This window comes from Mustela erminea, chromosome 7 (genome assembly GCF_009829155.1).
Source record: "Mustela erminea isolate mMusErm1 chromosome 7, mMusErm1.Pri, whole genome shotgun sequence".
Classification (NCBI taxonomy): Eukaryota; Metazoa; Chordata; class Mammalia; order Carnivora; family Mustelidae; genus Mustela; species Mustela erminea.
The window spans coordinates 38,288,993-38,301,678 of NC_045620.1; the positions used below are offsets into that span (position 1 = coordinate 38,288,993).

General features: G+C 46.1%; 1 protein-coding gene across 3 annotated transcripts in view; it reads left to right on the forward strand.

Moving 5' to 3' along the window:
* Positions 1-12,686, forward strand: part of ISM1 (isthmin 1) — a 73,851-nt gene that overhangs the window by 43,683 nt on the left and 17,482 nt on the right. For all 3 annotated transcript variants that reach the window (XM_032351425.1, XM_032351426.1, XM_032351427.1), the window contains 2 exons: positions 3,235-3,474; positions 12,369-12,633. In XM_032351425.1, coding sequence (XP_032207316.1) covers positions 3,235-3,474; positions 12,369-12,633 — 505 coding nt within the window. The remainder of the gene's footprint in view (positions 1-3,234; positions 3,475-12,368; positions 12,634-12,686) is intronic.

Genomic DNA, 12,686 nt, shown 5'->3' on the forward strand with positions numbered 1-12,686 from the left:
TTTTGCGACCCACCCTTCCTGAGAATCTTCACTCTGGTAGCATAACTTAAATAGGACATTCGGCGGGTGAACTCGTTGATCTAGATGGAGGGATGGCCATCAACCAAGACCTGGGGTGGGGGGTGAGGGGGATTCTCTGCAAGGAAGATGAGCCGAAAGAAAGATTAAGAAAAGGCTTTCTCCTTCATTGTTAGCAGATCCTGTCTGCTGCCTATCACCCAAGATGTAAAATCGAGATTTCAAAATAACTCCCAGATCTTGTTATTGGTTGAATAAATTGGAGTTTCATTTTATATGAGACGTTGTAAGACATCCTTCCCCTATCCTAGGGTGTCCAGTTTCTGGAAATTTGGGGCCATGCCACTGCAGGGAGCCAAGGTTTCCAGTTAAATATGTTTTGATAAAGATGCAAGAGGAATTCAGATATTCAGAGATTGTGATTAGCGTTTCTTTATTACTTCCCATCTTCCAAATGCTTTATGAACCCAAAGCTTGTTTGGGACATGGGTGGGGGGGATTGGGAAAAGATGGAGAAATGCCACAATTGTGTGCAGAACTCAAGCCAAAACATACTTTAGCCCCAGTCTATTCCCGGCAGAGCAGCTTGTGGCCTGAGCTGACCAGCCGATTGCCCTAACTCTACACTTCTCTCTCTCGCTCTCTCTCTCTTTTTTTTTATGTGTAGAGATAACCCAACTGAGTTGTCTTGACCATCCTGCTGGGACAACATGGGACTCTCCTTATTATCTGCTGTTTTACATGGAGGATTGTTGAGCCACAAAGAGTTTAATGGGTTTTCTTGGTTCATGGCTAAGCCAGGATCACTCCGTGGTGGTCAATCTCCTACTGAGAAATTCCAGAGTCAGACCAAGAAACCAATCAGATTGTCTTTGGTTTTTCAGCCATCTAAACAAAATGCCAAATAACATTTCCTATCTCTTCTCCTATAATGTGAGTTTTAAGAGTAGAAAGTTTATGTCACCACAGGTAAAGGAAGGAGAACTCCGTTTTTAACCCAGTTAAGCATTGTGTCCCAGTTACTACAACGAAGTTAGGGTTGGATTTGCAGGAAATCCCTGAAGCAACTGGCAAGCAAGCCTTGGTCCCCTTCCGAGAGTTGCACTCACAAATTTCTCTGCAAGAAGTTCTCCATGAGAATCCAGCTGTGCTCACTAATGCTGCTGGAGATGTTTTAAGGTTGGGGATCCAGCAAGAAGAAGAAGACAGCAATTGCCTTCAGTTCTCTCCCCTTGGACTATGATAGACAGAACTCTTATGTTGAGAGAAGATTTAGCATGTTCCTTTCTCTCTTTCTCTCCTTCCCCTGCTCTCCTCCCCTCCCCCCTCCCTGTGCTGGGCTCAGTCTCAGCATAATACATTTGGCCCTCATTGCATTGAGCAATGCCCAGGGAATGCCAGGGCAACTCCCTTTACAAGGATGTGCCAGGAGACAAAAACCATGGCAGAGAGGTGGCTGGAAAGGTGAACAAAGGCACTGCCCTTGGCCACATTTCTTTAGCAAAAACCAAGGGCAAGCAAAAACACGATGACGAACATTCAGCTTCTCCCCACTGTGTAACTCTCTAACGGCATGCTTTAAAGAGGAAAGAGCAGACAGGCTATCTTTGTCTTGCACTTGCCGGAAAGGGTGCCCCAGCCTCTTGCTGGCATCGCTGAGGAAGGGTTGGTGTGCAGACTGGTGGTCCCTTGCCCTCTTGGCATCTTCAGCGGAGGTGGTCTCTGCACCAGCACTTTTATTCCTCAGCATTTCTGTTTAAAGGATATAGGAAAGATCCATGCCTTCAGATTAACTAAGAAGATATTTATCTGCTACATGTGTTTCATTCTCTGGCCATTCTTGACCTTTGGTACTTGGAGTCAGGAGTGTTTTGATACTAGATGTAACCCTTTGGCTGGGTCAGAGGCACCGCGGTGGGGGCAGGGAGTGCATGTGGAGACAGTGTGCTAGAATATACACTCCGAAACCCCGAAACATGCCCAAGAATAACAAGAGCATTAACCACTGACCCAAACGCTGGTGAAATTCTATCTCTACATCTCCCTTCTCCAGTAAACATGAAAATGCCATCCCTGAAGGGATGGAGGAAAGCTCCAAAGAGAGGTCCAGGGAGAACAAGAGGAGGAGAAGGGCTGGTTTGGGAAAGAAGTCCAGCAACTTCTACACTCTTCAATCACTACAAAATTTTTCCCCAAATGACAACTAAATAGAGACATTTTTTACTAGCTGGGAAAAACAACAGACTTGAACTTTTCAGAATAAAGGCATTAAATTTCAAAATGCCTTCTTGTCACTCTTTTTTTGGCTACCCCCGTCTTTTCCTTCATCACATACTATCTTCCCTCCTTCACTCCATACCGGTCTCACTGGCCTTCTTTCCATCCCACGAAGGGACCAAATTCATCCCCAGCTCAGGAATGTCTTACTTGCTGTTTCTTCTGTGAAAATGTTCCTCCCGAGGTTGCAGCAGGTGTTCAGGTCTTGCCTTCCCAAAGAGGTTTTCCCAGCAACCTGTCTAAGGTTGTCCCTGGCCATTCTCCATCATGTTCTTTCTTCTTACCGGTCACCAATTTCTGATCTGATTTTGTCATATTTATTATTTTGTTCCCTCAATTAGTTGTAAATATTAAGAGAATAGGGCCCAGGTCTTGTCCGTGGCTCTATCTCCTATGCCTAGAATGTGGTTGACACTTGTTGACCCGATGGATGGATGGATGGATGGTTGGTTGGTTGGTTATAGTCAATGATTTGGCTCAAACATTTTATCCAGTTTGGTCAGATCTTTTGTTCCATGACATGCACCACAGAAACAAAGTCTGGACATGGGGGCTGTAACTAATGCCAGAGTGATTAATTAATTGAAGCTATGAGAAGGAAATCATCCTCTGATTCCAGTTCTGAATGAATACCCATTCTCCTTCAAAATAGCACTTTTGTGTTGATGTGCTTCAATGTTTAATAAATATCCCATAACACTTTAGCTCTCAGAAAATTCCAGAGCAGCAGGCTGGGAAAAGTTCCCTGATGGTTTGGCTTTTTGAAGATGGAGTAATTAAACCAAGGGAAATGAAGATGAATTGGGAATACCATCCTGGTTTAATTCCAGCCACTAGCATTGTCTTTGCTCTTGAATTTAATGGACTGTTAAGGGAGGGGGTATTCTCAAATCACGTGCCTCCTGTTTATTTGTTCCTTTGCTTGTTTATTTGTTTTAGAATAACCTACACATGGAAAGTGACTCTGCATCAGAAACAAGCTTTCCTTTCTCCAAAGAAGCAGCCGGGGAACATCTGGACCACCAGGCTGCACACCAACCCTTCCCCAGACAGCGATTCCGGCAAGATCCTGGGCATCCTTCACTGCAAAGAGATGGCCCCAGATCCTTTCTCCTTGATCTCCCAAACTTTCCAGATCTTTCCAAAGCTGACATCAATGGGCAGAATCCAAATATCCAGGTAATGCTTGAGAGTTGAAAGAACCTATCTCTTTGTGTCCTGATCTGATGTCAAAGCAACCAATGCCTTACCGCACTTGTATTCTTAGCCCCTTATTATTCTGGTTGACAATCAGATTATCTCTGTAAGACCAGTGTTTTATTGCATCTGTTTGACAGCCTTCATTGGGAGATGCACCATTATTTGATGCACGACTAAAGAAAGAAAACACTGATAATTCAAGTATGACACTGAATGCAATGTAATGCAATGTAATGCAATGATTACAATACATCCTGCTCTCAGAGATGTTGATATGCCCACACAAAACAAAATTATATGCCCTGAAATTAACAAAATAGGGTAGCTATAGAGAAGGGCCAATTTAACATGGAAGCTCACTTGGCAAAGCACAGTATGATTTCAGAGGTACTGGGGAAGGCACACTCTCAAATCCCACTTAGCTTGCCCTGGGCACCAGCACCTCCTTCAGGAGGTGACAACACTTCATTGCTCTAAAATGTAAAGGTCTGATTCAGAAAGCTGGGTGAGAGGAAGGGACGTGAGAACAGAAGTAGCTGGGGGAGACATGAGTCTGTACCGCTAAGATGGGCTGGAATGAAGCTGAAGGAAATAGGTGGTTAGGGAAAAGGGTACCTGGGATTAAAAATAACCACCCTCCTCTATGCTGAAATAGATATGCTTTACAAAGCAAATGTTGATCTGGTATGACTCCAAACACCCTCATGAAGGAGATGAAGCCCACATCCTTTTTCCATAATCAGTAACGCAGCAGGTACTTAAGAAGTTCCTATTTGGTTTGCCCAAGGTTACATGGCTAGTAAATGGTGGTTGAAGTTCAAATCTAGGCTCCTGGTCGTCCTGAGAATACTCACCCTACCAATCCATGTTTCACAGACAAACTCCTGATTTTGAATTTTGCTTGTACTTCCCTCTGTGTCTTCCCAGAGATGGTGCCCATGATAGCCAAGGAAGGGGACTAGTCAACAAGGCAATCTCATCTCTGTGGTAGCTCCTGTCCACCTTGAACTTTGTTCTCCATTCTTTGCATTTGGGGAAGGGCAGCATTTTCTCATTCTTCCTCTCTGCTTCAAATTCCAATTAGCTTACAAGGCCAAAAGTTCCTGAACCTGACCTCAGAGCAGTTGATCCTTAATTAAGTTAACTCTCCCTCTCTCAAGACTAACATTCTCTGCATGACACCTTCCAGATCAGATTTCGTTGGTCAGAGTTCTGCTCATCACGCCAGTGTCATAGCGGCTAACAAATGTCACTGAGAATACGCCCCAGTTAGAATGTTGACCAGCCCCTACTGTGTATAAAATACTGTGTTAGGGTTATGAGAAGGTAAGAAATGTATGACCTTCTCCATCCAGGAATGACATAGGTATGAAGGTCCCGGCTACCACCCAAGACAGTGCCAAAGGGAACATGGAGACAGAGGAGGGAAAAATGCTCTGTTCCATTGTGAACAGGTATGAATAGACAGGAAGAAATAGAACAGGATACTGGTAAGGGTCTAGATATGAAAAATGTTCCAGAAGTCACTTTTTGACGACCCTTGCACAGAAATCACTGCATGCACCTGTTAACATTTCCAGAGAGTCTTGCATTGTTCTAATTGATTAAATGGAAAAACAGGCCTTTCACTCCACTGTTCCTTCTCCAGGAAGTGGTTACATGGCTCTCTGCTAAAGAACAAAGGATCCACTTGAGGGAGGTGCGGACTGGCAAAAAAAGGTGCAGACCTCTCCTTACTGTTACTCGACAGTGCTCCCCCTTGGGTCTTTACCTGCAGGAAGTGATTTTTCCCCCCTTCTTTATAGATTATATGGTTTGGGGACCAGGCCACCTTCACTCCAAGGGAGCTAAGGCCATGTCCAAAGCAATTTTAGGCTTGCTCTGGCTCACATTTTTCCCCCACAGGTGGGAAATGTCACTGTGGGATTTAATGCTGAGTATTGAGCTATTAAAGTAGTAGATTTAAGAATGTAGGGACTCCTGGGTGGTTCAATCATTAAGCGTCTGCCTTCAGCTCAGGTCATGATCCCAGGGTTCTGGGATCGAGTCCCGCATGAGGCTCTCTGCTCTGTGGGGAGCCTGCTTTTCCCTCTCCTTCTCCTTCTGCCTGTTGCTCCCCCTGCTTGTGTTCTCTCTCTCTCTCACTGTCAAATAAATAAATACAACCTTTTTTAAAAAAAAAGGAATTTCTTATGTAAAGTTACAAGAAAATGCCTGGATGCAGGGGAACTGAAGGTTGCAGGGAGTGTCCTCTCATTGGAAAGTTCCTAAGTACACGGGGCTCTACCTAAGAACCAAATTTGGAGCAGAATTTCTCAGAATCCCCTGTCTCTCTCCCAGATAATTCTGTGAGCCTAGGAATCCCCAGACCTCACTTGGGCCTTTTTAAAACATAGACCTAAATGTCAGGAAAGAACAGTGGTTGAGATCCTCAGACCTAAGAAACCCAGATTCCTTTCCCAAAAAGGGCAGGGCACCCGTAAAGTCTGGGCTTTCTACAGCCCACACAATGGATCAATCTGTGCATGAGGTCAGTAGAGCACCCAGGGTTCCAGGTCATTTTAAATCATCCTCATCTGTGTGGTTTAGCTGGATGGGAAGTAAAGAATGCTCTGGAACAGTTCCACCTGGCTTCCTGAGGGCAAGGGGCTATTGGAGTTGGTGGATATGGAGAGAACTAGAATGAGCCAAAAGGGCAGAAATTAAATGGAGGTGAGTTATGAGAAGGTCCCACACGAGAGTCTGGCAAAGCCTCTTGGACTTTTATCGAAGGCAGCTTCCCTGTGCACTGTCAGTAAGGCATGACTGCGGAGATGATACAAGTGGAAATTCTTTGCCGTGTCCCCTCTGAGACATGTTTACATAGACTTACAACAGGGGCAAAGTAACAGTCAGTGCTTTGTTCTCACTCTGTCTAACCACCACCCCACCTCACCTGCCCAGCACGGGAACCAAAAGTTCGCCTTCAGGTACAGGTTCAGAAAGGGAGACCTTGGAGCACAGGGCGGGAAGAGAACAGGGACGCTCCTGGATGTCCTCGTTCCTTTCCTGAGTTGGCCTTTGGACAGCAAAGATCCCCATAGCTCCCAAGAGCTTAGGTTTCCCCATAGCTGCAAATATCAGAATATCGTGCAAAGCCCATGAAGTCTAAGGTACGACCACCTTTCTGCCCACTGTCTAGACAAGCCACTCGACTCCTGCTCTGCACAATCCCCATGGCCGTTTAGCCTCCCGCAGGCCATTGAGAGGGGCAGGAGCAGCCTAGGTTTTATTGATCTTATGATCTGTTGGCCCTAAAGAAAAGAAAATTGAGCTGTGTTTCTGGCCTTCTCTTTCTGCAAGACCACAAAAGTCACTTGGAAAGATGTTCAGAGAAAGAAGGAAGCAGCTGCTCTCCCTGAGAGCCGCAGCCTAGGCCAGTGTGTGAGTGTGTGTGAATGTGCGTACACAAGAACGCACGCTTACATACAAGCTCACACACACACACACACACACACACACACACAGCGCTGGCCGCCGCAGCCCCATGCACCAATGCACTTGAGTAAACCAGTTCCCTGGTGGTCCTTTAAAAGATGAGGTGCTTTCTAAAAGGGGGTGATGGGTTCTGTTTTGGCAGCCCTTACCCCTTCCTTACAGCACTGCTCTTTTGTTGAAATGCACTGGTTTGACACGGGGCGGTTCAGCCAAGCAGACAGCTCCAGTGATCCTCCAGGGCCGTGAAAGCATTTTCTCTCCCTGGGGAGCAGAGCGAAGACAGGTGACGGGGCTTCCGCTGCCAGGGCCCCTGGCCTTGTCTCCCCCCGGCCCTTGGCAACCTGCCCCTTGCCCCCACCTAGCTGTCCTTCACTGAAGCTGGGGAGCTGAACGGGAATTTAATACCTTCTCTCTGAACACCCCCACCCCATCCCCTCCAGTGTCTGAAAGAGTTTCCCACGCTCTGGGTCTGGGGTCTGCTGTCCCTCCCGCCAAATAACCCATACCTTTCCAACGTGACACTGCCAAGCCCGTGCAAGGGGTCACCTCCCTCTTAGACCTCTTAACTTTGGGGAAGGGAAGTGCTTTAAAAAGCCCAGCTTGGGGGGGGGGGCTTTTTAAAACCCCCCTCCCCTCTAAGCCAGGCAGGACCCGCTTAGGGCCGTGGAAGTGAGTAGGGAAAAGACAAGGCACAAGTTAGAAAGACACAGCCTCAAAGTCCTGAACCCAATCTCCGTATTAAATTTGAAACAACAGTAGAAGTCGGATTTCATTAAAAATAAATAAATCAGTCATTCAGGAAAGAAAGGAAATTCTCCCAGGAAAAGTTAGACTCGAACTTGAGACTTGTTGGCTGGGTTTTCCGTCTGCAGCTGATGGTCAGATAACAAAGACAAAAGTCTCTAAAATAAACTCATTATTAGGCTTTCTCCATCAATTCCTTACCACAGTAGCTGTTCACAACCAATTATTTCTTTCCTAGATCGAGATCAGGATTTATTTCAACCAATATACCGATTTCTTCTTTTCCCACTGAGGGAGACTTAAAATAGTCACCTAGAGATCTTTTTTTTCCCCTTGCACAGACTTATTTACACGGCCACCAGCCTCTGGAGGGCCACAAGATACAATCAGATGGCTTGGCCCCAGGCCTACAAATGTATGTGCTTGTACTTTTTATTCCCTTTCTCCTTTCTCTCTAAAATACTTTCAGAATGGCAACTGTGACCAACCAAGAACCAGGGAGTCTTTGTGCCCAAAACATGACCTCACACACAACTCTGGGGACAAGCCTATATGGTGGAGATTCTTACGGGGGTATATTGTCCAGAATATGAACAACAGAGCCCACTGACCTGTGCTTGGGATCAAATGTCCTGAGGGCTTGGCCCTGATAGACAGCTTCCTGCAAGTTACTGGACCTCTCTATGCCTCAGTTTCCTTGTCTGTAAAATGGGGATGGTAATACTATACATGAGTACCTCTGTCCTACAATACTGCACAGAAGCGGGGGTTGTGGTGAGGATGAAGTAAGAGCGTTCATGTGAAGCCCCTAGCAAGAGGGACAGGTATATGGGAAGCTTCCCCAAACAAGTAGGTGCAGGTTGGTGATGACCGTGGATTGAGATGACAGAGGAAACGTGTATAAAATAATGGGGAATCACAAGAACTTGTGTTGGGACAGCTCTGTGTCTTCCTTGCTCTCTTCACCTCAGGAATGTAAATTCTCCACGCCGGTTTCTGTGCCTAAATTTCAAATATAACTTGTGGAGAACAAGCAAGAATGTCTGGGCCAGCACGCTGCGAGCCCCAGAGCACTAACCTCCGTCAGCTGGGTTGCCATAGTTGTTTCTGGGGCATCAGTGAGTCTGAGAGGAGGGGATTATCTTTCTGCAGCAATTGTCAAGGAAGGAAGGGGGAGCGTAATCTTGGCCTTTCACTGGAGGTTGTTTTCTTGTCCCTGGGTGCTCTGTGCTCCTGAGGAAATCACTTCACCTGAGGGCTCACATTCCTGTCTGGGAAATACTGACCCATGCCTTCCTAGTCACCATAGCTTTCAAGGCTTAGAGGGCCAAGCTAAAAGATTCTAGAAGATTCTCCTGAGCTGAGAAGGTTAAGACTTCTGTTTTCTCTAAGTCATTAGTTGATTAACTGGTAGACTTTTCAGATTAAGTGTAAGGAGTTTGTTTCTAAGAAATGTCTTAACTATCAAGAGAAGGAAGGAAGCTAGTAACACTTCATAGGATCTTATCCTCATTTCTAATTTTGGACAGAATTCCCCCAAATTGGCACCTATTTTGGACTCTCTTTCTCTCTCTCTCTATCTCTCTCTCTCTTTTTTTTTTTTTTTTGGCACTGAGAAGATCCTGCCAGAAGTTGGACTCAGGTCTTTTGAAAGCATTCTCTTGCTTGTGCTATCTTGATTCATGGTATGGAAAAGTCCAGAAGAAATAAATATGCTGAGACACCTTAGTTATGTGTATGAAGGAAGAGAAAAGATGGTAAGGTCTAGCATCTTTATCGGCTTGGAAATCTGCTGTATTCACTCCCACACCTTCAGCTCATCACATCGATTATTGTTTAAGGCATCTTTATCAACCCATTCTTTGATGCTAACGAACATGTAAACAGAATGAGAGCAACAGGACCTATAAAACTAATCCCCGCCTTCCAAGAAGCCACTGATCATGCTCATTAAGTTTCTTTAATTGGATGCCTATAAAACTTCAGGTTCAGGATTAGAGTTCTTCTTTTGATATCAGTATAAGATTTCCACATTATTAATTGTAGGGAAGGGTGGATTCTAAGGTTTGTGTGTTTTTTTGTTTTTGGCGGGTTTTGTTTTGTTTTGTGTTTAATTCAATTGGGGCAGTGGGCAGAAATTAAAGAAGGGAAAAAAAAAAAACCCTCTAAGCTGTTAAGATTTAGTCATCGATATAGTTTTTGGAGTAAATTCGTATTTTGCTACTCCTTGCCTGGCCAGGCAACAAGTCTATTTTGTTTGGATCCGAGCAACGGTTTTGGAAAAAGAAATCGTATTGACGGTAATAGCTTAAAACATGAAATTGTTTTTATTCCCGGCTTGGAGAAATTGTAGGGCACGTCTTGCTTAGGCAATCCCTTTGACTCCAGTCTGAATACAAATGGAATACCAAAACTGCTGGGCATGTTCCCCTTATCTTCTACCCAGAGACTGATTTCATTACCATAATTGCAGGCTTGCCTGGCTTTGGCAGCGTCTCGCCTCCGAGACCCTTAATAGCCTTACAGACTGTTGCTGCCGCTCAGTTGTTCCATCTGTAGGCAGAGGGAGACCGGACTGCGGAGGAGAAAGATTATGTCTCCAAAGGCTCAGTATTGCCCTGTCACCACCCAGCTGCACACTCCTGCAACACTTGTCCTTCCAGAGCTGTGTGGGGGTCCCAGCCACTCTCCAGCAACCAGCCATTCCAACAAATGGCAGTGAATCAAGACCAATGATTCCTTTTTCTCTTTTTTGAAAGATTACTAAAAGTTCCGTGATTATTTATAAATACGCAAGGGATGCTTACAAGAGGGGAGAATTGTGGTGGTGGGGAATAAAGCCAGGGATGCCCTACTAGGCATCCCACACCAGAAAAAAGATTCACGTGACTGACTGCAGCCCGGGGACTCTCTGGGATGGATGGCAGTATCTTGACCTTGCATATGGACTACACAAGGCCACAGCCCAGGCCCAGCATTGGCCCAGCAACTTCCTTGGAAGGTCAAAGCAAGGAGAATTCCAGTCTCCCTGTTCCTAGCCCACAAGGAAGGGGCTATTGGTCTCAGGGATGGGCACAGCCTGGTGCAACTTGGCAGAGCATCCCAGCAACTCTCTCAGATGTCGGCTTAGGGCGAAACTGGAAACGCATCTGCCCAGTACGGCTTGCGCTGATTACTCAGAGCACGTGTTTCTGATTCATTTGCACACAACTCATCCAGGGGGTGTTGCAAGGGCTATGTGATGGCCAAAGGAACCCAGTGAGTCTCTTATTATATTTTTTAAACAAGTTTCTCAACGTTGATTGTCTCTCAGAGCCAAGAAACTGCACTCTTCCAGCCCCGTGACTTCAAAACGAGGCTCTGTAAATCTGAAAGCAAGTTCTAACCTTGGCTTTGGAATTCTCTGTTCTGACCCTGAGGGTCGGTTGAGGAGTCTGCTCACGGGGTCCGGATATGGGATGAGTGAAAGTCACAGCTGTGGACCTTGAGGACCTTGTGCTCACACCTCCACACATGTGGTGGCACCAGCCCCCGTCAACCCCTGTGGCCTTCATGGCCCTTGCTTGCATGATGGGATGGTATTTCTGTGGCTTTTTGAGAGGCCGTGTGGCAGTTGTTAAGAACATGGGCTCTGGGGCTAGACATCCACATCTGCCACTTACCAGCTGTGTGACCTTAGGCAGATTGTTCACTTCTCTGTGAAAAGCTAACCTGTTGCTGCCCAGCTACCAAGACTTAACAGCTTGAAGCCATGACCATTGGATTGCTCATGGTTGTGGAGGTTAGGAATTTGAACAGGGCTCCACCAGTAGAGCTGGTCTCTGGTCCACATGGTATTAGCTTTGGTAACCCAGCTGGGCTAAAGCATCCAAGGTGGTCCCAGCTCACATGACTCGGGCCCTGGAGCGGGCCACTTGCCTGAGGTACCTCAGTTCTCCACCAGGTGGCCTCTCTGTTCACCTGGTCTCTATGTTTAAGGCTTCCTTACCCCTAGTGGTGGGAACATTCCGATGGAATGAGAATGGAAGCTGTACGACCTCATAAGCCTTGTCATGGTGTCACTCCTACCATATTCTACGGCACAAAGTAAGTCACAAGACCGGGCCAGAATGAAAGAGAGAGGAAATCCCTTCTTAATGGGAGATGTAGCACACACCTGCAAGGATGGGATGAATTACTAGGGCCATCTTTGCAGAGAGTCAACCATAGGGGCCAATTAACAGTACCAACTTTATACAGTTGTTATGAGGATTAAATAAATTAATATATGTAGACCATTTACAACAGTGCCTGGTACAGACTTAGTGCTCAATAAGTGTTTGGTTTTATTATAATTACTCTTGTGTTACTTCAGGGACACATATAGTACATGTTTACTGCTTGAATTGAAGACTTCCCAGCTACATAATCATTGGTAAATCAGGAACCCCAGTATCCTTCCAGCCTGAGGCCCATGTACATCAGTCCTATTTGGTCATGGGGCCCATTGTGCCATCTCTGGGCTTTTTCCATCCTGTATCACCATGTAGTCTCAGCATTCCTCCATGAGAGACGCATCCATCATTTCCCTCTGCTCTCCTATTTCTTCCGAGGGTACCTAGTTTGGAGGATATAGACTCCTCATTGACTCTGGCCTGTTCTGAATTCTTCAGGTCACCATAGAGGTGGTGGACGGTCCTGACTCTGAAGCAGATAAAGATCAGCATCCAGAGAATAAGCCCAGCTGGTCAGTCCCATCCCCCGACTGGAGGGCCTGGTGGCAGAGGTCCTTGTCCTTGACGAGGGCCAACAGCGGGGACCAAGACTATAAGTACGAGAGTACCTCAGATGACAGCAACTTCCTCAACCCCCCCAGGGGGTGGGACCGTCCAGCCCCAGGCCACCGGACTTTTGAAACCAAAGAGCAGCCAGAATATGGTGAGTTTACCACCCAGTGATATAAAATTGGTGGGGAGAATAAATGAGGATGT